Raw genomic sequence first — 26,709 nt, forward strand, 5'->3', positions numbered from 1 at the left:
AATAAATTTCTTTTTCTTTTTTTTTTTAAGAGACACAGTCTTGCTCTGTCACACAGGCTGGAGTGCAGTGACCTGTCAATCATAGCTCACTGTAGGCTCAAACTCTCAGGCTAAAGTGATCCTTCTGCCTCAGCCTCCTGAGTAGCTGGGACTACAGGCACGAGCCCCTGTGCCCAGCATGAACTCTTAACCCTGTGCTCTTGCTCAAGGGAATCAGGGAATCTGGAACAAACAATTAAGGGAAAAAGCCCATCTCCTCTCAGAGGCCTCATGCAAACCCTTCTTTACAGACAAACACACAATTTGCTTGCCAGGGATGGGCTGGAAGTTGGCCAAAGGGGACTGGCAGAATTGACCATAAGCCCAGCCTGGGCACCTCCTTCCAACCACTGAACCTTGTCTGCCCCCACCAGCACCAGCCTCACCTCATGCTATGCTGTTCCGCCCAGCTGCCATACTCCAGCTACCCTGGCCTTGCTCAGCCCCTCCCATGTTCCTGCCCACCAGGGGTTCTGCAGACCCCATCCTTGTATCTCCAGTCTGGAATGGTGTCTCGCCTCCTCAGCTGGTTAGCGCTTACCTGTCTTTCACCTGCAAGCATCACTTCTTCTGAGAAGCGTTCACCGACACACATGAACATACACATACTGCTAGGTCAAACACCCTGATTATAAGCATTTGCATGGCCATGCAGCACTTGCCACAGTTGCATTTTACAACTCTTATGATGTAAAATAGATAAAAGATAATCAGTGTGATTATCGGATTAAAATCTACCTCTTCGACCAGACTAGAGGAAAAGGAATGAGGCTGCCTTTCTTCCCCATTATGTCTCCAGGTGCTAGGCCACTGCTTAGCACACAATAGATGCTTAATAAATATTTGCTGAATGACTAAGTAAATAATGTTCTCCTGTTAGGGAGGGGACCCTGTGTGCTCTCTCAGGCTCTGCAGACACAGCTTTCTAGGCTCTGAAAGGAGTCACCAGGGGTGCTGGGCCAGAGCAAGGCCCAGGAAACTTACCGTTCTCTTATCTGCGCACGTGCTGGCCAGGAAACCCAGCAGGAGCCCAAAGAGGGTGGGCAGGATCTCACGCAAGGTGCGTGGGGTATTGGAGACAACAATCTTCCAGACATGCAACGATGCCTGCCGCACCACCAGCTGGGTGTCTGAGCGGCCCATGTACAGCCCTGCCAACACCCGGTTCCGCCGGTCTACCCCCAGGGCAGTGATGATGGCCTGCAGCCAGTGGGAGGGGACAGAGAACAGGGTGGTGAAGCCTCCACAGGATGAGCCTCTGGGTATACCCTACTAGCAGCAGAGGCAGGAAAAACCACCAGGCAGGCACCTTGTTGGACTGGGCAGTTCCAAAGTTGTCATCTTCAGAGGCAGTTTCTGTGGTCATCTTCCCAGTGACTCCTGAGATGTGGAACAAAAGATCCCCAAGGAGCTGCACAGAGCTGAACCTGCAAAGAGACCAAGAACACAGTCACACAGCTGCAAGGGTGTAATCAAGCACTGTACAGAAGACAGACTAGAAAAAAATGCACCCTAAATATTCATGGTGGTTATCTTAAGATGGGAAAACAGTTCTAAGACTGATTTCATTTCTTTACACTTTCCTACTATCTTCCGAGTTTTCTGCTAATAAGCACATATTGCTTTAGTTGCAGAAAAGACAAAACATTTTTTAAAAATATGTGAAAATTTCTACAATAAAAGTTATAAAGAGAGAAAGGGCGCACACACAAAAGAGAAACACTAACAGTAAACTAGGAAGATTGATCATCAAAAGTGAGGAAACCGAGAGAGGCCTTAAAAGAATAAACTTTACTTCTCCACAAATTAAATTAGGTTTGTTGTTTTTAATGATTAGAACAAATAGTCATATTCAAACTGAAATTGCAAGAAATACATAAAAACCTGTAGAGATATAAGCAATTATTCAAACCCTCACTACCCAAGCAATCACTCTGACACTCTGGTGACAACGCATACCATCTCCCTATACACAAAGACACCATGCACACCCCACATGATGTGGGAAGCAGGCCCACACTACGTGGCTGGGCCACGGCCCGCACTATCCTATCAACAATAGGTTGAGGAGCTTTCTGTGTCAGCTAATACTGTCCTATACCATTCTGTGATGACTGAATGAAAGTCCAGGGTAAGGAGGTGCTATATTTTTAAATCAACCTCAAATTTTTCAAATGACAAGCAATACTACAACAAACATCCTTATGGCAAATTAGTGCAACCTCTACAGAAAACAATTCGGAGATTTCTCAACAAGTAAAAATAGATCTACCACTCAATTCAGCAATCCCACTACTGGGGATCTACCCAAAAGAAAAGAAGTCATTGTATCAAAAAGATATCTGCACTCACATGTTTAGTAGCATAATTCACAATAGTAAAGATAGGGAATCAACCTAAGTATCCATCAACCTATAATTAGATAAAGAAAATGTGGTGTGCATATACCACGGAATACTAATCAGCCACAAAAAAAGAGTGAAACAATGTCTTTTGCAGCAACTTGGATGGAAGCGGAAGCCATTATCCTAAGAGAAATAATGCAGGAATGAAAACTCAAATACTGCATGTTCTCACTTATAAGTAGGAGCTAAATAATGGGTACACAGGGCCACATAAGAGTGGAATAATAGACACTGGAGACTACAAAAGGGAAGGTGGAAGGAGGGTAAGGGATGAAAAATTACCTATTGGGTACAATGTATGATATTTGGGTGAAGGGTATGTTAAAAGCCCAGACTTCACCACTACAATCTATATATCCATGTAACAAAACTGCATTTGTACCCTGTAAATCTATAAAAATGAATAAAACTGACATCCTTATGTATAAAGCCAAAGCACTGGGCCAAACATATCCTCAGAATTTATTCCTAGAAGTAGAACTTCTAGTTTCAAGAGTACTCAACATTTAAAAGCTTAATACAGAGCTAGGTGTGGTGGCTCACGCCTGGAATCCCAGCACTTTAGGAGGCCAAGGCAGGAGGATCGTTTGAGGCCAGAAACTGGAGAACAGCCCAGGCAACATAGTAAGACCCCATCTCTACAAAAGATAAAAAAAAAAATAGCTGGGTATGGTGGCATGTGCCTGTGCTACTCAGGAGGCTAAAGCAAGAAAACTGCTTGAGCCCAAGAGTTGGAAGCTGCGGAGAGCTGTGATTGGGCCACTCACTCAAGCGTGGGTAACAGAGTAAGACCCTGTCTCAATTTTTTTTTTTTTTTTTTTTTTGAGACAGTCTCACTTTGTTGCCTAGGCTAGAGTGAGTGCCATGGCATCAACCTAGCTCACAGCAACCTCAAACTCCTGGGCTCAAGTGATCCTCCTGCCTCAGCCTCCCGAGTAGCTGGGACTACAGGCATGTACCACCATGCCCAGCTAATTTTTTCTATATACATTAGTTGGCCAATTAATTTCTTTCTATTTATAGTAGAGACAGGGTCTCGCTCTTGCTCAGGCTGGTTTCGAACTCCAGACCTCAAGCAATCCATGCCCGCCTCGGCCTCCCAGAGTACTAGGATTACAGGCGTGAGCCACCACACCCAGCCTTTTTTTTTTTTTTTTTTGAGACACAGTCTCACGTAGTTGCCCAAGCTAGAGTGCAGTGGCATCAGCCTAGCTCACATCAACCTCAAATTCCCAGGCTGAAGTGATCCTCCAGCCTAGCCTCCCAATTAGCTGGGACTACAGGCATGTGCCACCACACCTGGCTAATTTTTTCTATTTTTAGTAGAGATGGGGTCTCACTCTTGCCGAGGCTGGTCTCGAACTCCTGAGCCCAACCGATCCTCCTGCTTCCGCCTCCCAGAGTGCTAGGATTACAGACATGAGCTACTACACCCAGCCTGTCTCAAATACTTAAATAAATAAAATAAAATCTCAATACAAACTGGAGGACTGAAGAGAGAGAATTTTTAAAAAGAATCAGAATAAAGACATTACAAGACACTAGAAAGAGTCAAAATGGTTAAAAGCAAGGGTCTGGAGAAAATTCAGAGACAGTTTGTGGCAGTCTTCTGTTCGCTTGGCCCACTGGGTATTCCCACTGGCGGTCTCACCTGATTCTCCATAGGTCATCAAAGAGGCCTTGCTCCAGCTGGGGCAGCAGCAGGGCAATGGCTGTCTCAGCATACATGGAGATGACCCGCTGGCCTGCACGCAGGGCGGTGTCACGCACAAACTCATTCTCATCGGCAAGAGCCTGGGCACACAGAGGGCAGATCAGCCAGAGCTGCCTCCCCTTGGGCACCCAACCCAAATGGAAATGGGGCTCCCTGCAGAACAGGATAAGGGCTCTGCCACCTGCCTTCCACCCCGCCCCCAACCCCTGGCAGGGAGCCCCAGCTCTCCAAGAGAGCACTTGCAACCTGCTTCACCTTCAGCGTGGTTACTATTACTTACTTTGAGGATACAAGGGATGATGGGCCCCACATAGGGAGTGAATTTGTCCCCAAAGGTGATGGGCAGATAGTTGAACATCATTATGTAGCCATCTCGGACATGGGGTGCAATGTCCACTTTGCTGGCTGTAGCAACGATTTCTGGCATCAGCTTCTCCAACTTCTCTACCCCTAAACCAGCCATGACCTCAGCCAATCCTGCAACAAATGGCCAGAATGAACCCACTGAACCTAAGGGCCCCTAGAGAGTATTCCCAGTCTGTTCCCTGGGCCTGCTCTGGCCTCACCTTGCGCAGCGCCTGAGCGATCCACAGAGCTCTGCTCATAGGTCAGCGTCTCCATCAGCCACGGCAACAAGTCCTCAAAGCATGACTCCCCCATGCCCTTCACCATGGCTCCAAGGGCCTTTGCAGACACTGTCCGCACCTGTCAGGTAACCAAAACCAGGGGTGGTGATGAGATGTGGCTCAAAACAAGGCAGACACACAAGAGTAGGTAAGCATGCCTAGGCTTCCCTTCCCTTTACCCAACAGATACAAAAGCAGCTTTGGGGAATTCTCAGGAATCAATTTTCTGGGGACTGGGCCAAAATAATGAGCTCCCTCCACCCTCTTTGCAGACTCACCTCAGGAACAGGGTCCAAAAGAGAAGCTTTCAGGCCAGGTGTCACACTAGGCAAGTAAGGAGCCAAGTCCTGCAACGACACAAGAGGCAACTCAGGGGGAGGCTGGATTCCTGCTTTCTCTGGGACCCGTGCTGCTGTGGACCCTGTCCCCCAGACCTCCCATTCTGCTGATAGGAGTGCTCCACAGGGCACCATGCATGAAAACCTAACTGTGCACAGAACAGGTGGGGAGAGGTAACGAGCAAAGAACTCCCCCTGATGGGTGCCCTAAAGGCCCTACGCAATTGTTCGGGATCCCACAAAGGACCCCAGGCCCATACTCAACAGGTGAAACAGAGCTACCAGTTCAATGCTCTTATTCCTACTGCCCTTAGAAAATTATTTCTGGTACTGTCCTTTCAGAATTTCATTACCATCTTCCCTTTCTTCACCTCAAAATGTTTATGTCTCCTGATGTAGCATTCAGCTTTAGGGAATAATTTTAAATATAGAAAACACCTTATGTTCGCTACAGCATCACTTAAAACAGCAAAAAAACCTGGACACTATATGACCAATGATAGAATTATATAACTTATGGTGTATAAACTTGTTGGGATATTATATAACTATTAAGAATCAGTTTTATGAATAACTTGTTATACTTAAAATATGTTTAAGGTCAGAAATATCATTTTTTAAATGGAATAAAAAACATTAACAGTAATTATTTTAGCGTTGGGGAAATATGGATAAAATCTTTTTTGTTTTCCGAATTTTTTCATTTCCCAACTTTCCAAGGATTGACATAACTTTCCCACTTATGGCCCATTTCTCTCTGCAAATGTAATCAGGGACCAAGGCCCATGTCCCTCCATGCCTACTGTGGGCAGGGACCCTGCACCCTAACCCAGCATCTATTAGTCTGTCCTGCACCACCCCAGCTAGGCCGCTACCTTCTGGTCTGTGAGAGAATACATGTTGCCAATAATCTGGGCTGCCATCTTCCGTGTGTCAGTGGAACGGTCCTGGAAGGCTCTCTGGACGATGGGCATGATGAGGGCCAGGGATGGGGCGTCGATGAAGTGGACAAATTTGGTGTCCAGCAGGGTCTGCAAACACTTCTGTGTCTTCCTGGAGGGGTCTGTCAAGGCATCCAGCAGGACCGGGGCAATAGCTGCACATCCAAATAGGAAGAGGCTGGTCTGTATAAGCCTAAGGAGTGGCAAAGCCCCAGGGTCCCCAAAACTGGAGTCGATGAGGAAAGGGAGCAGGGGTACTTCCCCCTGAAGCCCTACAGTCACCAGCTAGGGAAGCCAGCCTATCTACAAAGAGCAGTCCTTATTCCACTGGCAGGAATTAGAGGTCACTCTGAAGGTGGTAGCTGTCACCTCTTTGTGCTAAGAAGCTGTGAACTGGCGGGGACCCCCTGGGCTGGTCTCAATGGGTTCTGAGCTGCAGCCACAGTGCTGAGCTGCCATAGGATTGCTCTTGGGCACTATGGACCTTATTCTGGAACCATTAACTCACAAGTGGTTTTGGGAAAAACCTGTTTTGAGACACCAAAGGCTGCTAAACCAGTGAAGAGAGTGAAGCACACAGTGCTTAGAACAGCTAAGATCAGATAAAATGAGCTCTTAAAAACACCGCGCAAACAGCCCAGCAGAAGGAATTCCAAGAGGAATACCTGGGTTATCTTTTCCCCAGCACAGGGTGTTTAAGCCCTATAAAGAAAGACCCATGCTGGCCAATGATGCACAAATTAACAACCCAATTTAAAAACAGAAAAAAAGTTTTGAACAGACAGTTCTCCATAGAAGTTATGCAAATGACCAATAAGCATACAAATAGATGCTCAACATCATTGGTCATGAGGGAAATGCAAATCAAAATCACAATGAGGCCGGGCGTGGTGGCTCACGCCTGTAATCCTAGCACTTTGGGAGGCCGAGGCGGGCGGATTGCTCAAGGTCAGGAGTTTGAAACCAGCCTGAGCGAGACCCCGTCTCTACCAAAAATAGAAATAAATTAATTGACCAACTAAAAATATATATACAAAAAATTAGCCGGGCATGGTGGCGCATGCCTGTAGTCCCAGCTACTCAGGAGGCTGAGGCAGTAGGATCGCTGAGCCCCAGAGATTGAGGTTGCTGTGAGCCAGGCTGACGCCATGGCACTCACTCTAGCCTGGGCAACAAAGTGAGACTCTGTCTCAAAAAAAAAAAAAAAAAAAAATCACAATGAGATGCCACTTCATACCCACTAGGACAGCTATAATCAAAGAGGCAGATAAGAACAACTGAAACCCTCATAAGATGCTGTTGGGAATGTCAAATGGTACAGCCATTTGGACACTAAAAAATAGTCTGGCCATTCCTCAAAAAGTTAAGAAGACTTACCATATGACCCAGCAATTCCTTTCCTAGTTATCTAACCAAGAGAACTAAAAACGTGTTAATACAAAAACTTTTACACAAATGTTCATAGCAATATTATTCTTTTTTTTTTTGAGACAGAGTCTCACTTTGTTGTCCAGGCTAGAGTGAATGCCATGGCGTCAGCCTAGCTCACAGCAACCTCAAACTCCTGGCTCAAGCAATCCTTCTGCCTCACCCTCCTGAGCTGGGACTACAGGCATGCACCACCATGCCCAGCTAATTTTTTCTATACGTATTAGTTGGCCAATTAATTTCTTTCTATTTATAGTAGAGGGGGTCTCGCTCTTGCTCAGGCTGGTTTCGAACTCCTGAGCTGAGCAGTCCTCCCGCCTCGGCCTCCCAGAGTGCTAGGATTACAGGCGTGAGCCACTGCGCCCGGCCTCATTTTGTGATTTTTAAAGCTTTTCTGCCCATTCTTCCTTTTGATTTTTCATAGTACCTTTCAAAGGCGAATAGGGCTTATTACCCTTATTTTATGTGAGCTCCAGGGTTCCAGGAGCTGAATTGATTTGCACACGGTCTTCCACGGGCTGGAAGACCCTGAAAGACCTGGCTCTTATTTCAGTGTTCTTCATGCCAGCAATATTATTCTTAATGGCCTAAAAGTGGTAACAACCCAAGTGTTCATCAACAAATGAATGGATAAACAAAATGTGGTATAGCCATGCAATGGAATATTATTCCATGAAGTACTGATGCATGCCACAGCATGGATGAGCCTCTAAAACATTATGCTAAGTGAAAGAAGCCAGATACAACAGGTTCACATACATATTATATGACTCCATTTATATGAAATGTTTGGAATAGGCAAACCCATAGAGAAAGAAAGTAGATTAACAGTTGTCAGGTTTTGGGGGGAGAAGGGAAATGATGAGTGAATGTTAATAGGTATTGGGTTTATTTCTGGGGTGATAAAAATGCCCTGGAACTAGATAAATGGTGATGTTTACACAATTTTGTGAATATACTAAAAACCACCGAATTGTATACTTTAAAAGAATAAATTTTTATATTATGCACATTCTATTTCAATTTCATTTGATAGATATGAGACTGTTCTGGGCCTTAGAAATCACCAGGACTGTTGATCATTATAAAAGTAGAAGCCACAGAAGCAGAGAGTAGAATGGAAATTACTAGGAGGGTGGGATTATAATGGTGATTACTAGGGGCTTAAAACTTGCTAAGGGGCCGGGCGTGGTGGCTCACGCCTGTAATCCTAGCACTTTGGGAGGCCGAGGCAGGCGGATTGCTCAAGGTTAGGAGTTCGAAACCAGCCTGAGCAAGACCCTGTCTCTACCAAAAATAGAAATAAATTAATTGACCAACTAAAAATATATATACAAAAAATTAGCCAGGCATGGTGGCGCATGCCTGTAGTCCCAGCTACTCGGGAGGCTGAGGCAGTAGGATCGCTGAGCCCCGGAGATTGAGATTGCTGTGAGCCAGGCTGACGCCATGGCACTCACTCTAGCCTGGGCAACAAAGTGAGACTCTGTCTCAAAAAAAAAAAAAAAAAAAAACTTGCTAAGGGAATAGATTTTAAATGTTCTCATCACAAAGAAAGTGTTAACTCCGTGAGGTGATGAATATGCTAATTAGTTTGATTATGATCTGACAAAAAATAACATCAAAACATCACATTGTACACACAAATGTATAAAATTTCTACTTATTATACCTCAATAAAGCTGGAAAACAATTTTTAAATAAAAAATAAATGAAAACTTTAAAAAACACGTATCCTTTGTAAATTTTGTTTGCCCTATCAATAATTGAGAGGTATGTTGAAATTTCCCACTAAGATATTTTCTTATTTCTACCTGTAGTTTTATAAATTTTGTTTTATATATTTTAAGGCTATTACATATTGAAATACACTGACTCCACAATGATGCTCCAAGATGAAGCTTAAAATTTAACAAACACGTGCCAGTCAAGGCAGCTGGCTGGGTTTGGTTCCTGGCAGTTGACCTCTTCCCATCAATCAAGAAAGAACAACACTACAGAGTTCCAGTTAGGTTTGGGGGAAGAGGGAGATGAAGCAGGGGAAAGAATATAAATGTATTTATTACACTGAAGTGTACCCTTAAAAATGGTAAAGATGGTAAAACTATGTATGTACATTTTACCTCAATAAAAAATAAATTTTAAAGAAAGAGTACAGTTAGGTTAATACTAACCCTTGCCCTAACCCTTCCCTCTATCACAGCCCTCCTGGAACGAGATGAACAGAAAATTCTCAAAGAACCTAACATTTTGGATGGGCTGATGTGGTCCAGAGACTGTCATTCATGCTCAGTTTAGGGCACAGGGACCTCCCATGGTCAAGCTGCTCCTGAGCCAACGATGGCTGCCCCAGACTGGTGAAAAAACAAACTGCTTCCAAACTACCTCCAACTAACTATTCTACGAAAAGGGATTCTGAGGAGTCAGAGATTATTTCACTGTGAATATATCCGTCCTCAGAGAGCAAAGATCTTAGCTGAATGGGAGCATGTTCCCTGCAGTATCCAAAGGCAGGACTAAGGGTACAGCCAGGGCAAGTGCCCTTGTGGGAGAGGCATACCCAGGATCTCCGGGTTCCTGATGACAGAGCCGATCTGCCTGAGTGCCTGCTGTCCGGCCTTCTGGACTTTGACGTGGGAGTCAGTCAGCACCTCCGTAAGCTTGGGCACAATGTTGGGTAGGCAGGATGACAGCTGCTTGGGAGCGCAGTATGCCATTGCCCCAAGCAGCTCCACTGACCCTGCAGACAGCAGACATATGCCCAGCACTGAATCACTGAGCACAGGCCAGCAAGTCACCTGAGCTGGCTACACAGGCAAGGGACATCTGGCCTATTCCCTGCCAGACTGTGCTCAAGCAAGCCCTAGGTGGAGGGCAAAGGGGGTTGGCTCTAGTAGAGTGAGCGGAAAGCTCCTAAGGCCTACTGAGCCATAGGATCCCAGGGGAGAGGCAGGGGAGTGTGAGGGAAAAGAGGTGAGACCAGCATGGGGGAGATCTGGATTAGCCCTTGCCACGATCCAAGGCCAATGTGCTGAATTTCTCTAGACTCAGTTTCCTCATACAAAAATGGGGAAACTGACTTAGATCTGTGATGTTTCAAACTGAAGGGCGAAGCCTAAAGGACTGAGGGGGGAACCCACATAGGGGGCCCCAGATCTTGACCTTTAAACCACAGAACTAGCCACACAACAGCTTTAAAGCTCTAGGAGTTCCTGACTTAGGGCTGTGGCTCTTGTCAGAGACCAGTTCTTGGCATGAAAGCATAGTAACTCTAGAAGGACTGAGCTGCCTAAAGGCAGAATGTCTTGGCCTTATCCCTAGGTGGGGGAAGCGGGGGCACAAGCAGGACAAGAGCTATGGCTACCTGGATCCCTGCTGAGGGCAGTTTTCGGGACAGGAAGTTGAGGGAGAGAAAGAAGGGAGCGGCCCTACCAGCTTTGGTCCGCCAGGATTCCTCCTCCAGGGCAGCCAGTAAGGAGGGGAGCACGAGCTTCACCCCGTGAGCACTGAGATTACTCATCACAGCCTTGGCACAGTCATCTGCAGCCTCAAGGGAGGAGAAAAGACATTCAGGGGCCTCCTCCCCCAAGCAAGGGTTAAGGCCTGATACTAATGCTAGTGTTCCTCCAGCAACCAACACTTATTAGGTTTCTGGGTTGTGTCGGACCCTGTGCCAGGGCCTAAGGGGACAGCTGAGAACACGTCCCATAAAGCTTCAGTCCTTTACTGGGAACCAGAGCAGTAAGCTGTGCCTGAGGTGCGGGCAGAAGGGATTCCAGCAGCAGGAGCTTTACACCACCTCTGATACTCCCTGGGGGAGCCTCACACCCCGCGGTCGACCCCGTGGGCAGATGCTGCCCCTCGCATCCTTGGGACTTACCTCACGCACATACTGGTTCCCATCCCCAAAGCACAGCAGAAGATGGGGCAGCACATGAACCACGTAGGGCTCGAAGAGCTTCCCCAGCATGGTGCAGAGCATCTCAAAGGCAAAGAGGGCTCCTAGGGAAGAAGAAGGCAGGATAGCAGGGAAGGAGTGTCCTCTAGGGGCAGCCATAGGGAATGGAAGGGCTGGCGACCTCCCTCCACCTCTTCTGGAAACACTCAGAGTAGCTGTGGGACTAGAACAACCACCCCTTAAGGAAGCAGCACCCTCTGCCTCAGCTCAGGAAGCCACAGAGCAGGAGGTGGCTGAGCAGAAGAGAAGAGAGAACAGGGGGACTATCCATCACTTCTTGACACTAACAGCTAGATCTCTCTCAGCTAAAGGTGCTGCTGAGTTAGAAATTAGAAAGTCCAGGCCAAATCAGCGAGGATCCAGCTAGACTGGGTCACAGCCACCTCCCCCACCCTGCAAGCGCGCGCACACACACACACACACACACCCACCCCAGCCCTCCAGCTGTGGTGGAAAGGCCAGATTCCTTCCTCTGGCAGTGTGGGCACCGACTTCTCACACTGGGCAGCACACAGCTCAGAGACACTCACCCTCTCGCCGGCGGAAGTTCTTCTTATCCTGGATGGCATCGGTCAGTGCTGCCATCATTTCCTGCTGCTTCAGCGACAGGATGCCCAGGCCTTTCACCAGGCCCGCCAGCCCATACGCAGCCCCTTTGCGTTCTGCATACTTGTCCGACTCCAGCAGCTGCTGCATAAGCCTCTGGATCATCCCTCCGGCGTCCTCCTTGATGGCTGGGACAAGAGGTGGCAGGCAGCTGGCCACGGACTCCTGGACCTGTGGGAGGGGCCTGCCTCATCAGTGCTGTGGCTCAACTGTAGTCGGCTCCTGGTGACTGACAATATTCCACAGCACCCACCACTAGATGTCCCTGAATCCATCTCAGCCACTGTCTGTGGGTATCATAGAGTGTCAGAGAATCAAACTCTTTTATGTAGGACACAAGATAAAGTGCCCATTGGGGTGCATATTACAGTTTGTTAGTGACAAGAACATCAGCATTTATGGTCCTATTTCTGGTCTAAAGAAGCTAGGCGGCCAGGCGCCTAGCTCATGCTTATAATCCTAGTACTCTAGAAGCCGAGGCGGGAGGATTGCTTGAGTTCAGGAGTTTGAGACCAGCCTGAGCAAAAGCAAGACCCTGTCTCTACTAAAACTAGAAAGAAATTAGCCAAACAACTAGGAAATATAAAAAATTAGCCAGGCATGGTGGCACGTGCCTACAGTCCCAGCTACCTGGGAGGCTGAGGCAAGAGGACTGCTTGAGCCCAGGAGTCTGAGGTTGCTATGAGCTAGGCTGACGCCATGGCATTCTAGCCCAGGCAACCGAGTGAGACTCTCTCAAAAAAAAAACAAAAAAAAAAACTGAACCCACTCAAAAGAAAGATCTCCAGAGAAAAGCACATTACCACACCTCCATAAAAATGCCCCACATCTTCTCTGTAACATGTCAAAGTCACAGAGAAATCAGGCTGGGCTTACAGGACCAGGGCCAAATTGAGTGGTACCAAAAGATGTTCAATCCTGCCTTCCAGACACTGCTCACTAAGCCCACTAGAGCGCAGCAAAGCACCAGGCTGCCAGGTGCCCAGGGGAGACACTTTTATAGGTTGGATTTTCTGAAATCTCATTTGACCACAATTTTGGAAACCTGTTTTCAACTATACATTCTACAAGGACACTCTGGATAGTGCAAAATGCAAATCACACAATACATATGTAAATATATGATTTTCAAAAAAGAGACACAGAGAAGAAATCCCTTTGCACTATAGCTTAAAGGTTACATTAAAAAGCACCTGCACTGCATAACACATAGAGAAGGTCAGGAAAAGGCTTGACATAAGAGGGAGGCTGCCTTCTTTTTTTAAAAATATTTGTATTCCCAGTGCAAGGTCAATAATGAGTAGAAAAAATGAAAATATCTAGAGATGTATTAGAACAAAGTAACTCCCTCTCATGGGGTGTTCTTGACAGCGAACCAGGCTCTCCCCTGGAGGGGGGATGAATCCTTGCTGAGGGCGGGGCTTTCTGGACCTCAATCACCAGACTTGGTCCCTGGCGTCCCACTACCTATCCAGGGTCAGGTCTTAATTCCCCAATGGGCTTGGGCCCCAGGTCAGACGACTATACCTGCTGGGAGGGGGTGGAGAGGGCAGCGATGAGCTTGGCAACAATGGGCTTCACTTTGGGGTCGCTCTTGTCCAGATGCTTGGCCAGGGAGCCCATCAGGACCACCACACTCTGCCGCACAGCGTCATAGCTGGCATCGTTGGGTGCATTCTTCAGGAACTCCTCAAACACTGGCAGCAGCGAGTTGACGTTCTCCTAGAAAGCCGAACCTCAGGTCAACCCTATAGGCTGTGTCTATAGGGTCCCACGTCTGGCTCTGGAACAGACATCCTGACTAACCAGCCAGCAATGCCAGCAGGTCTTCCCATTTTCAGGCAGGACTGCAGCAGACTTTGAGGAATTTAATATCCTATTGGGGTCTTTTTGGCTCAAAAGAAATATAAGTGTCATTTTTCAACTGCAGCTAGTGCCCTGCCAGAACTCCTGGCACTCAGCATCTCTCTCCAGCCATGGCCTGTCTTCTCAGCTGGCTCAGATGCTCTTACCTTCCCATGCGTGTTGAGTGTTGCAAGGGCTGCATCTAACATGCACTTCCGGACATCTGGGTGTCGGTCGTTGAGAGCATCAGGAACAAAAAACTGAAAGAGTGGCTTCACCTGAGAGCTATCCAAATACTGGGAGAGCTTGTTCAGGGCCAGGGCTAGGCCACATCTGGGAAAGAAAAGGAGCATGTCAGGGGCAGGGACAGCCACGGGCCTCCTCTGTGGATGGAACCCATGCAGTAGATAGCAATGAAACGGAGCTTGTCCACAGCAAACACCGCTTCAGGGACTGAGCACAGCAAGACCACCAATGCCCAATGCTCATCCAAAGGTCTACCCAGTATTCTAGAACAAACCACTTGTTAAATAGAGATGTGCCATCTGCCCTGAGTTTACCACCTACAGGGTGACCCTGGGCAAGGGACCAGCTCTGCCTTAGTTTCCCCAGAGGGAAAAGTGAGTCCAATGCTCACCGCTCTATCTCTAAGGCAGGTTGTAAGAGAAGAAAGAGGTAAGTGAAGGCACTTGGTAGTGAATGCACTCTACAAATAAAGTGGTATTATTTTTCAGCTACAAAGCAACAAGAAGGTTCCAAAGGCAAAGAATCTGTGTCCTATCCCTGGCTGATGGTCTGGAATAAAAAAGAAATAGGCTGAGCATGGTGGCTTATACCTGTAATCCTAGCACTTTGGGAGGCTGAGACAGGAGGATTGCTTGAGGCTAGGAGTTTGAGACCAGCCTGGGGAACAGTAAGATCCCATCTCTACAAAAAAATAAAAATCAGCTGGGTGTGGTGGTAGTCCCAGCTACTAAGGAAGCTGAGACAGGAGGATCGCTTGAGCCCAGGAGTTGGAGGCTGCAACTGAGCTATGATGGGCAACAGAGCAAGACTGCATCTCCAGAAAGAAAGAGAGATGGGCCCATATACCATTCCACACTGACACACAGAGCTAAACAGCAGTAGAAAATGCCAGGGCCAGCCATTCAGACAACTAACACCCCCATGTGTTTTGTGCCTCCTCTGAGAAAGGTGTCTTCTAGGGTCACACTGGCTCCCAGATATCTACCTAACCCTCGAACTGCTACCATGGAGAAAAGCTAGTAGATAGGTTCTGTTATTGTCCCTTCCTACACATGATGAAACAGAGGCCTGGAAAGAGAGAGAAACACACCCAAGGTCACACAGCTGGCACTAACCCTAGGAGCCAGCACTTGAACTCACTCAGGGCTCTCTGACTGTGAGGGAGGTTCTGCTCCTTCATTCCACTGCACCATGATCCCATGCTTCCACCTCACAGCACCCCCCCCCCCCCCCGGCTACATCTCAGAAAGCTCGGAGTGGGTGGAGACTGAGACAGCTGTTATACCTGGCTTCCCACTGATCTGGAGGAGATTCGGAGATAACTCGTCCCAAAGTATCCAGCACTGGGGGCGGCCGCTGTAACAGACAAGTTGGCAAATGCTCTGCAACGGGCAGACCAATGACCCAGGCACCAAGACTGTGAGGTGGGAAACCAGACACAGCCACCCTGAGCCACTGTGAGCCCTAAGACTCCTGTCTGGAGTAGTTGGGGGCTGAGCAGAGCCCAACCTGACTTCATACCACCCAGACCACATCGGGGCTGCACAGGTCACTCACATAGAGCTTCTCCTGGTAAATCTCCATGAGCCGGCCCATAACCTCTGCCGCCTGCCGCTGGTAACGCGCCACCGCCTGGGAGAGGGCTTCAGCCCCGGCCTGCCTCACAGCGGCCTCATGGTAGATCACATCGTCAATCAGCAAGGAGCAAAGGTCTGGCTGCAGATCTAGGCTCATTGTTGACCAGAGCCTGTGGCAGACCGGAGGCAGGGGTTGCTCAGACAACGATCAGGACCACAGCACCTGCCCAGCCAACCCCAGCCACTGGCCCTCCTCTCACTGTAGGCTGAGCACCCTGCATTTGGTTATTTCCTAAGGGGAGAGAGGACAGAGCAAGAGAAAACAACCTCCTGCTGGCTCTCACCTCTCAGCCAGCTTCCGGATCTCCTCCTCCTTGTCAAACTTGACCACCCAGAGCCTGCGCAACAGGTTCAGGCCATTCTTCTCATCAGTATCAGGTGCTGGCAATACCATGTGGAGCTCCATCAGCCCCTGGGAATGGGTGGGATTGGACCCCATGAGGCACGATCTTGCAGAAGAGCCTCTGACCTGCCTCCTGGCCTCCCTCCAGGCTGTACCGTAGCAAATGCATGTGGCTAAAGTTCATTAGAACTAACTATAATAAGTCCCTCAATTGTGCCAGCCACATTTCAAGAGCTCACACGTGGCTAGTGGTTACCTCATTGGACAGCACAGATAGAAAACAATTCCATCACTGCAGAAAATTCCACGGGACAGCGCTGGCCTAGGGATTGCTGTGCATCAGCTCAATTCACTGCCTGCTCAGAGTCTCCTCAAAGAGCTCTTCTTTTGTGAAATGATGGTGTGAGGGAGTAGAATTTTTTTTAATGTAAAAATTAAAACTTTAAGCAAGATAGACAAAACCTCAGAAAAGTGCATTCCCTCTGTTGAAAGAATTTTTAAGACAAATTCACCATGTTGCCATCACATTTTACCATGAGCCAGAGAAAACTTTGTCACATATCAAAAGCAGGAGGCTGTAGATCAACATTTAGGAACACTGTCTTATCACCTCAACGAGATGCTTTAGTTTTTGGTCCGAAAGCCAAGCACAAGGTAGTGGGCTGAAGAAATGAACTAATCCTGTGAGTTAGGTTTGACCATAAAAGTACCAAGATCCACATTCCAGTTTAAAAATCAGCTGAAGTCTTCCAAGGTAAAGAAAAAAATAGTGATATATCATGACAACTGCTCAGTCTTTCCATTCTCATAAAGACCCCAATCCACCCCTGTGACATCTTCTTTTTCCTTCCAGGACCTCCCATGAGGGTGAGGGACTTTCTTTCAAATGCCCATCATGCAGTTTGCACTCACACAGAGTGACAAAGGATGCCACAGTGGCCCTATAAAGGATTGCATGCGTACCCGAAGTGCAGTGTCCCTCACGCTGGCACATGGGGACTGCAAGGCACAGAGCAACACGTCCACCTCCTCCTGCTCTGCAAAGGCACAGCCATCCTCACCACTGCTGCTGGCACACAGGGTAGTCAGGGTATCTGAAGCCAGAACCTAAGGAGGACATTGATCCACTGGGTTCAGTTCAGCACATCATTCATGACTATAGGGTCAGGGAATAGGCTGAGGGGCCCAGAGAGGGGTCTCAACTGAGAATGCCCACCCCTATAGCACTAGTAGGGTTAAGATCCCAACTCCAAGCCAGTGACAGTGGCAGGACCCAAGCAAAACCCCTCACTAGCTAAGAACAGCCAGAGTGGCTCTCCAAAGCAGTCCTTCTGCCAAAGTCCAACAGTTAGGCTGAGAGAGAACTAGGGCTCAACCCCTTGTACTGGGACCTGGGGTCAGGGTCATAAACAAACTCAGAGCAACAACCACAAACCAGGTTACCTGTAAGCGAGGCGAGCCTGTCCCGATCACCCAAGTGAGAAGGCGCAGCATGGCCACCCGAGGCAGCAACTCCGGGCCATTCTAGGAGAGAACAGAAGGTAGGTTGGTGGGGTGAGGGCTCTGCAGGAAAAGTCTGTAACCAAGCCTGGTGGCCAATGAACTAGCATCCTCTTACCAATGGGGGAACACTTGGGGTCACACAGCCAACTCCACCACAGAAATCTCATTAGGTTTATAACTAAGTCCACAGGCACTAACCCCAGTCAACCATGAAACTCAGAGACTAAAAATAAATTCTGAAACTTGCCTGAAATTCAGAGACAATGAAATCTAGATGGACCATAAACATATGAAGAGAAACTCAACTTTACAAGTAAGTAAAGAAACACAAAATAAGACATCATTATTTCACCCATGACTGGCAACATTAATGGTATCTGCGGCTAAATTAGGTTTTGAGAAAAAGAAATTCTTAGTGACAGAGTAGCACAGAATACACCATATAAACTAGCAATACTATGTCCAATATCTGTCCTAAAGAGATGCTCACACACGGTGTGCAAGGGGCATAGACATACAAGAGGGGCATATGCATACACTATAATGCTGTTAAAAATAGGGAAAAGTGAAAAACGACCTTAAAATACCCATTAAAAGGCAAAAAGTTAAAGAAAACACGGTACACCAAGCCAGAGCACAGATAAAATCAATAAAACAGATCTATATACACTGATATGGCAAGACACCCAACGTATAATCATATGCAAGAAGCAACATGACCCATTTTTACCTTAAAAAACCTCCAATGCTGAGTGTGGCTACTATATGCATAAACACACACCCTCTACTTCCCTGCCAGAACTCCTCATGGGTCAGGACGTGTCAAAAGCCCCTGCCTCCCTGACCCCCCTCAAGCCAAGGGGAGAGCAGCACTCCCCTGCCAACCTCGTCCACACGTCCAGGTTGGGTGCTGGGGGAGGCCCTCAGCTGGGCATGGATGGTGAGGATCTGAAGAATCTGGGCCATCCGCTCCTCGTCCTCCTCATTGTGGTGGGGCATCTCAGTCAGCACCATCTTCAGAAACGGGAAGACCAGGGAGAAGGCTGGTGCAGACAAGGGCGCAGCATCTGTGAGAGCAAGAAGCAGATACAATGCTGCAGGCATGCCAGGGCCCTGGGCCAATGCTGCCTGTTTCCCTCTGTACGGCAGGTGAGCAAGGGGGAGGGCCAGAGGCCCCTCTGACACCTGGAAGCACATGGGACAATAGGGACAATAGGATGGCAGGTAGTAGCCCAGGTCTAAAACCAAGCCTGCTTCTATCCCAAACATTGCCCAGTTCCAGGACGTGGAAATTAAAACAGGAGATGCTAATGACAAGAAGTAAACCCTTACCAGGAATCACAGCCAGCCACAGAATACCAGGTCCAATCTTTTAGATGAGGAAACCAAGGCCCCAGACTCAGGAGGCCCCAGGTGACTCATGTGGCCATCCCCATGCCAGCTCACATTGCCTTGTGCCCTTGGTCCCAACCTGGCCCTTACCTGGCTCTCCCTTGCCGACCCTGCTGATGATGGTGTGAGCGTGCAGCAGTGTCACTGCCCTCTTCACAGCCACTGACAGCTCTTCCTGGCACCAGGACTTATCCAGAGCACACTCTGGCTTCAGCATGCGCAGCGTCACGTGGCTCACCAGAGTGCCTGCATTGAAGAGAAGAGACCAGCAGGGGATGACTCACACGGAGATACAGAATCTCACCGTGGCACAAACGAGGGACCTTCTGGCATAATAGTCTGTTTCCCCAAAATGTCCTCAACCTAATTTCTCACTTGATCTTTGTGACAAGGCCAAAGCATAGGAAAGCAGAGAGCTGCCCTTTTGACACTCAAAAAATTGTAGTGCGCTGAGAGGAGACACAAGCCATTCAAGGTTATTCTACCAAGAGTAAAGCTCTAAGCATATGGTGCCTCCACCTCCTGTACAACAACCCTAGCGAGGTGACAGTTCTTCTGGCAGGTTAGGCACGCAATGACTGACTTCACTCAGAACATTCCCAGCTCCAGCCTCATCCATAGGGACATACCTAAGTCTGTTTAAGGTCATTAAATAACCCACAAAAGTAAAGCCACCATAATTCCCAGCCACTCTCCCTGGTCTTTGTTTCTCCAGAGCTGACAGAAAGCTGAAGGTCAGAGACCTCGATCGATATACAGACATGGCCGCTCAGAAGCTCTGGGCCACACTGAGCAGCCACATCACACCAAACCATCCTCACTACCAATGAATTTCTGACTTCTTAATTTTAAAACTGGTACTGAAAGAGCAGACGCTGACTAGGATCTAAAACCGGTGCTCAGAGGGAAGGTACAGAAGACCTAAGACAGGAGAGGAGAAGAGCCACTATGTCTCTCCTAAGCACATCCAGCCTGAGGTTCCTGAGGCTGCTTCCAAATGGAAAAACAATTCGGCAGCTGAGGTCACCACATACCTCCCCACAGCACTCAGAGGCATCCCCTGCCCTCCCCTGGGCCATCCCCACAGCCAGCAAACAAGGACTAACCCAAAGCCTTGAGCCTAGGGGGCATGACACAGGCAGCCAAGGACAGGAAGGGGTTCTTGATCCTGGGAGCAGCCAGGGGAGATTTCAGCAAGGGCAGAAAAGAGTCAACCAAAACAGGGATGTACTGGGTCAGGCCGGATGGGTTCTTGGCCACGATGGTGTCCAGCAGTCCCAGCGCCGCCTCCAGCTCCCCGTCCAGCTGCAAGCAGAGTCACCCAGGAGGCAGGTCAGCAGGACCCTGCTCTGGGACAGCAAGGAGCAGCCCGGGTCCCCAGCACTCTTCTGGCAGGGGCATGCGGAGGTGGCGGTCACTCACCTCCTGCAGCCGCCGCCGGATCTGCGCCTCCCTGTCCAGCTGGGCCTGCAGCATCTCCTTCTGCTTGCTGGTCAGCTGCACTTCCTCTTTTATGCCTTTCTTCTTCTTTATCTCCTTAAGGGGATGGGAAAACCAATTCCATCCCCAGGAAACAGATCTCCCTCCTACTGAAGAAGGCAAGCTTGCTTCCGTAAACAGCACCATGCCAGCCCTAAGTCTTTTTTTTTTTTTTTGAGACAGTCTCATTTTGTTGCCTAGGCTAGAGTGAGTGCTGTGGCGTCAGCCTAGCTCACAGCAACCTCAAACTCCTGGGCTCAAGCAATCCTCCTGCCTCAGCCCCCCGAGTAGCTGGGACTACAGGCATGCGCCACCATGCCCGGATAATTTTTTCTATATATATTAGTTGGCCAATTAATTTCTTTCTATTTATAGTAGAGACGGGGTCTCGCTCTTGCTCAGGCTGGTTTCGAACTCCTGACTTCGAGCAATCCTCCCGCCTCAGCCTCCCAGAGTGCTAGGATTACAGGCGTGAGCCACCATGCCCGGCCCAGCCCTAAGTCTTGATTGGGCCCCCAAACTCTCTATATGCCCTCTTCCCCAAAGTCACAGCAGCCTGGTTTCTACAGAACAGAAACAGCTACAGAGAAGCAATTCTCTACTTTTCTCCACCAACAAAGGCAACAAAGGCCTTTTGTATGTTAGAGAAATAAAAAGTTCCTCAGTGTCCTCAAAGGAATACTCTGGTGGCCACATGGCTTCAGAATCAAAACTTTAGTCTCCCCTTCCCCAATCCATCCCTATAGAAGCTCCCTCACAAGACAAGCTGAAGCCTGGAAAATGCCTGTATGGTGGCCAGAGATGACAAGGCGAAGAAATCACTCATTCATTCAGCTAATCTTTACTGAGAACCTGCATTAGGCCAGGCACTGTTCTAGATGCTAGGAATACCACGGGGAACAAGATAAAGTCCCTGCCCTCATGGAGTTCACAGTCTAGTGGGCAAAAATAGATAATAAACAAGTAAATACAAAGACAAGATGATCTCAGATTATGACAAATGCTAGGAAAAATGTATAGTAATCAAGAAGAGGGGCAGAGTCTACTCTGGATCGGGTGGACAGGCTGGGTACCCCACTAAAAAGGGCACACGTGGGCTGATATGTAAAAGACAAGTAGAACCTAACCTTGAAAAGACCAAGAGAAGAGCAAAGGATGAGACAGGAAAGAGCCCTGCATGATCTGCTCCTGTCACAACCAGCCCTGTCCAAAGCTGACTATCACATTCAAACCAGGATTTCCCCAAAGACCCCAATATACCAGGCACTGTGCTTGCTGTCAGGAGCAAAGATGGGTCCCAGCCTTCAAGGAGCTGGGGGGACAGACAGGGAAGCAGGCAATGCCACTGAATGGAGGAGACAGAGATGGATGAACAGCTGCTGGCACCTATCAGAGAAAGAAACTCATTTTCCTTGAGTGGGGGTGGAGGAAGCTATGGAGAAAAGGTCAACAGACTGTAGCCAGTGGACCAGGCACTGGTGGGGGAGATCAGAGCGTGCCATGAGCCTCAGGATGATCCAAGGGAATAGCATATGTGCAACAGGAAAAGACATCAGCCTGCAGCCTCTGGCCACCAAGCTCAGCCGCCCACTGTGAGATGCCTCCGGGTACTCACCTCCTTCAGCTCCAGCTCGATGATCTGCTCCTTAAAGGAATAAGCTTTGTTCTCTCGCTTCATGTTGGCCTTCTTTATGCTGTCCTGCTGGGCACTGAAACACCGAGAGCAGGTGATCAGCCAGCTTGAAAAGTGCCGCCAGGCCCTTCAGCCTCCCGCCAGCCATGAAATCCCAGCTAGTTTTAAAGTACTGTGCACCAGGAAAGCGCCGGACACTCGATACACTCTGGTATCCAGGACCTAAGCACCATGGCTGGAACACGGCAGGCGCTTGTCTAATAGGTGGATGGGCTGCTTCATTTGTAGGATGGGTTGCTTGTCCATCCTGCAAGCAAGAAAACTATGGCTTGGGGAGGAAAGGTAACTCTGCCCGCGAGTGGGGTCTCACCTCTGGATGATGGATTTGTCATACAGCTCCCCGGCAGGGGTCTGCATAATGGCAAACTCCTCCCGCGTCACCAGGCGCAGTGCGGGGTTCTGCACGGTGGCAGTGATGGTGCTGATGAGCAGTGGGAGGACCCGGTCCGGGGACAGGATGGAAAGGGAGCCCATGGCATTCATGGAGGACTGCCAGACAAAAGCAAACACAGCGTGTGCCAAAGGTGGCGCTGGTAAAGGGTCTACCACACCTAGATGCCCTCAGCGTGGCTCCCCTTCTTCCTGTCACTGCCTTGTCATTTCTGGGCACCACCCACCAGAGTGGCCACCTAGAGTTTGTCTGCCTCACTCAGCAAGCATTTACCCCTTTGTCGGATAACAGCACCCTAATTTAGGGAGACATACTCCTCCCCAATTCTCAATCTCAGTGGTTCAGGAGGAGCTGCCCTCCCCACTCCCAGAGGCAGGCATGTGGCCCCAACCAGAAGGACAGGCTTAGGGATGAGCACAGGACCCAAGTCAGGTCAACTAGAAGCAAAGAGACCCCACGCCAACTGACATTATTGAAAAATGTAAGCTTTTTCCACTGCAGCTGCTGAGAGGACATGGGGTAAGCCTGGAACTCAAGCAGCAATCTTGCTATTAGAAAGGGAAAGACTGAGAATGGAGCCCATGTTGTGAAAAGCAGAGAAAGAAACACAGATGGACAGAGTAAGAGAAATACCACCTATATAACATTCCAAGGCCACATCTGAGCATTAGCTAAAGCCAGTCATATCCCTGCACTTTGTCGGTAAATGCGGCGATATATTCCCTTTTGTGCTTCAACGTGTTCACACTCCTATCTCTAGCAACAAGGGTCCAAGCCTTCATTTCATCACACCTTTACCTGCTTCTTTGAGTCCTCCCTTCCTGCACCCTATGACAGGAAGACACCCCCAACCTCAGGCCAGCCCAGCTCACGTGCCAATCACCTGGTTCAAGGGACTCTGTGTGGTAATCCTGGGAATGATCTGATCCAGGTGCCTGGTGATGAAGGCTTCAGGATCAATTTTCATCCTGGTGAGAAGTGCTGGCCAGAGTCCAGACTGCACTGCCACTGAAGGGGAGAGGAACTCTGTGAGGCCTACTGCCTGGAATGCTCTTACCCTGCCCAACACAGCCCCTGCCTCCCCTGCACCCACTGTAGCCACATACCTAAGGATGGGTGGTGGGAAATGATCAGCAGCTCCCGGGCCAGCTGCTCGGTGTCGGTGACATCACCCTTGAGCCCTGGCACCCCAGAGATGACACAGAGAGCCTCCTGCAGGACCCGCGGAGGCACATAGGCCTTGCCTGCTTCAGTCACATCCCCGGCATCAGTCACCAGAGCCTCTGAAGGCAGCACCTACGTGGAGATAACACGTGAGCCACTGCTGCTCAGACCCCTGTGCAGGCTTGGAACAGAGGAGCCAAAGACACCAGGGACACTGCAGCTTCTTGCTCATGTTGTTCTCTCGAGTTCCTGCTGGAGTGGAGAAGGATGCCCAGCTTCCTGCACTGGGACCCACAATCCCAATGACATATGAGATATGCCTAGAAGGTGGAAGCACCAGTGACTTTGCACCTAAAAAGCCTATGTGGGAAAAAAAGCCTACGTGGCAATGGAAACTGCAAGTCTGTCTCTGACCCATGTTCCTGAAGCAGTGAAACGTGGCATGAAGAACACTGAAATAAGAGCCAGGTCTTTCTTATTACCACAGCCAGCCTGTGGTAATAAGCCCTATTTGCCTTTGAAAGGTACTGTGAAAAATCAAAAGGAAGAATGGACAGAAAAGCTTTAAAAATCACAAATGAGCCCGGGCGTGGTGGCTCACACCTGTAATCCTAGCACTCTGGGAGGCCGAGGCAGGCGGATTGCTCGAGGTCAGTTGTTCGAAACCAGCCTGAGACCCCATCTCTACTAAAAATAGAAAGAAATTAATTGACCAACTAAAAATATATATAGAAAAAATTAGCTGGGCATGGTGGCACATGCCTGTAGTCCCAGCTACTTGGGAGGCTGAGGCAGTAGGATCGCTTGAGCCCAGGAGATTGAGATTGCTGTGAGCTAGGCTGACGCCAGGGCACTCACTCTAGCCTGGGCAACAAAATAAGACTCTGTCTCAAAAAAAAAAACCCACAAAATGCTTTAAAAACAAAAAGTGTTGATAAATTACACAAGGATGAAGACGCTGAGCTATACATCAAAAGGTATGGGACGTAAAAAAAAAAAGTCTCTGAAAAGGAGAAGGAACCATATGAAAGATGTTACCAGAGCTTGAGGGCAAGGCAGAAGATTTCGGCATCACAGAGTCCGAGTGAGAGAGAAGAGCCCAGAAGTAGACCAGCCAAGATACCATGGCACAAGCAGGATCCACTAAGTGGCCCCAAGAGCCCCAGTTTTAAAGCCCAATTCTAAATGCCCTTACCTTGTGAGAACTGAGGACAGTCTTCAGCTCCTCCAGGAGCCCATACGCCAGCTTAAAGCCCCCAAGGGAGGACAGCAGCTTCCGAACCGTCTGCTGAGCCTGCTTGCGGACGTGCCAGGTACGGCTCAGGAGCACAGCCACCAGAGCCCGGTGGTACTGCCTGTGAGCACAGGGACACATGGTCCTAGGGAACGGCAAGGAGCGGGGCTTCCCACAGCTAATCCTCCCACCTCCCACACACCCTATTTCTCAGGTTACTGCCACGGTTTGCCTCATCTGGCCCAAGTGAAAAGGTGAGCAAGCCTCACTTACCGGACTTTGGTGCCGGTGAGTCTATGCGGGTGGTCGAGGAAAAGTCTCTCTGTCAGATGCAGCACAGTACACAAGGCTGGGAGAGGAGAGAAGCAGTGTAAGCACTTTTAAAATAGGCATGTATATACACACGCATACACAACCCCCACCCCAGAAAGAACTGGTATGAATTGGAAAGTTAACACCAAAATGTAAATGTGGGCCGGGCTCAGTGGCTCACACCTATAATCCTAGCACTTTGGGAGGCTGAGGCAGAAGGATCATTTGAGGTCAGGAGTTCAAGACGAGCCTGAGCAAGAGTGAGACCTTTTCTCACTCTTGTGCTGCTACTCAGGAGGCCGAGGCAGGAGAATCACTTGAGCTCAGGCATTTGAGGTTGCAGTGAGCTATAATAAAGCCACTACACCGTAGGCCAGGCGACAGAGCAAGATCTGTCTCAAAAAAAAAAAAAAATCAAGGATACAGAAGCTGCTGCTAAAATTGGTTATCTATGGCCAGGGGAACTGGGTGGCAAGAGATTAAATGAGGGCTATAATTTTCAGCGTAGACCCTCCTGTAACTTTTATTTTTAAATTACATGAATATATTTCCTATTCAAAAGTTAACCAAAAATTTTTTAAAAACCAGGAAGTGACTAACAGTTGTAGCTCATTAATGGTATGTTGTGATTTATGAGTCAAAAACTCTTCAAATCACCAATTAGTGGCAGACACCCAAAGGCAACCTAGAATTTTAAACATACATTTAAAATTCAACTGTTCCTTTTCTGCCAGGATAGAAACCAGTAGTTTTTGTGTCTCCTGGTGGGGGAGTGGAGCCTGCCACACTCCACCAGAGCTTCTCAGCTGCCTCTTAACACAAGAAAACCTCTGAGACAGCACCAATTACCCAATCAGCTATAATTACAGCTAATATCACAGCTCTGTCTCCACAAATCTCCCAAGTCTCATTTCCTTACACTCCCCACAGCAATGAATTCATTCCCATGACAGCTGAGCTGCTGGCCGGATCACTCTGGTCCAGATTTTGCAGAACTGACTGGTCAGTCAGGGAAGGGTCCTCTCTGAAGGCCTCCTCGGGAGACTTGGCCTCAATCTCATGTTCACCTAATGGGGTGGTAACTTACCATCCTCGGAAGCCACGAGCAGGAACTTCTCAGAAGTGAAAATCTGCTTCTTTTCATCCACAATCAGCTGCCAGAAACTGTTCAGTTTGGTCTCTACAAGAAACACAAGGTCACCCCACAACACAGCTCACCGGGTGCCCCAGGGCTGACCATGCTGAAGCTGCTGGGGTGAGCTTTGCTGATGGACCCTCCCCTGCAGCAGGCAGACGTGCTCCCCAGCAGGGATGGGTCACCCCAGGCTCACTGCTCTCTCGTTCTGAGAACTAACCTCAATCCTTCTGGCGTTACTTCCTGTACGAAAGCCTTTGGTGGGTCCCTGCTGCCTACA

The 26,709-nt window shown here is 48.7% G+C and overlaps 1 protein-coding gene across 1 annotated transcript in view; it reads right to left on the reverse strand.

The window, feature by feature from the left end:
• Positions 1-26,709, reverse strand: part of GCN1 (GCN1 activator of EIF2AK4) — a 62,695-nt gene that overhangs the window by 11,963 nt on the left and 24,023 nt on the right. The window contains exons 16-44 of the mRNA XM_012756482.3: positions 26,382-26,474; positions 25,256-25,331; positions 24,944-25,103; positions 23,691-23,880; positions 23,468-23,592; positions 22,504-22,682; positions 22,116-22,209; positions 20,444-20,557; positions 20,128-20,326; positions 19,112-19,267; positions 18,515-18,696; positions 17,570-17,650; positions 17,090-17,233; positions 16,068-16,195; positions 15,704-15,893; positions 15,432-15,502; positions 14,068-14,233; positions 13,583-13,777; positions 11,980-12,226; positions 11,372-11,493; positions 10,924-11,038; positions 10,052-10,231; positions 5,998-6,218; positions 5,063-5,131; positions 4,725-4,863; positions 4,439-4,635; positions 4,096-4,238; positions 1,349-1,466; positions 1,024-1,239 (exon numbers count right to left, since the gene is read on the reverse strand). Coding sequence (XP_012611936.2) covers positions 1,024-1,239; positions 1,349-1,466; positions 4,096-4,238; positions 4,439-4,635; positions 4,725-4,863; positions 5,063-5,131; positions 5,998-6,218; positions 10,052-10,231; positions 10,924-11,038; positions 11,372-11,493; positions 11,980-12,226; positions 13,583-13,777; positions 14,068-14,233; positions 15,432-15,502; positions 15,704-15,893; positions 16,068-16,195; positions 17,090-17,233; positions 17,570-17,650; positions 18,515-18,696; positions 19,112-19,267; positions 20,128-20,326; positions 20,444-20,557; positions 22,116-22,209; positions 22,504-22,682; positions 23,468-23,592; positions 23,691-23,880; positions 24,944-25,103; positions 25,256-25,331; positions 26,382-26,474 — 4,310 coding nt within the window. The remainder of the gene's footprint in view (positions 1-1,023; positions 1,240-1,348; positions 1,467-4,095; positions 4,239-4,438; positions 4,636-4,724; positions 4,864-5,062; positions 5,132-5,997; positions 6,219-10,051; positions 10,232-10,923; positions 11,039-11,371; positions 11,494-11,979; positions 12,227-13,582; positions 13,778-14,067; positions 14,234-15,431; positions 15,503-15,703; positions 15,894-16,067; positions 16,196-17,089; positions 17,234-17,569; positions 17,651-18,514; positions 18,697-19,111; positions 19,268-20,127; positions 20,327-20,443; positions 20,558-22,115; positions 22,210-22,503; positions 22,683-23,467; positions 23,593-23,690; positions 23,881-24,943; positions 25,104-25,255; positions 25,332-26,381; positions 26,475-26,709) is intronic.

The sequence above is a fragment of the Microcebus murinus genome, chromosome 22, assembly GCF_040939455.1.
Source record: "Microcebus murinus isolate Inina chromosome 22, M.murinus_Inina_mat1.0, whole genome shotgun sequence".
NCBI classification, from domain to species: Eukaryota; Metazoa; Chordata; class Mammalia; order Primates; family Cheirogaleidae; genus Microcebus; species Microcebus murinus.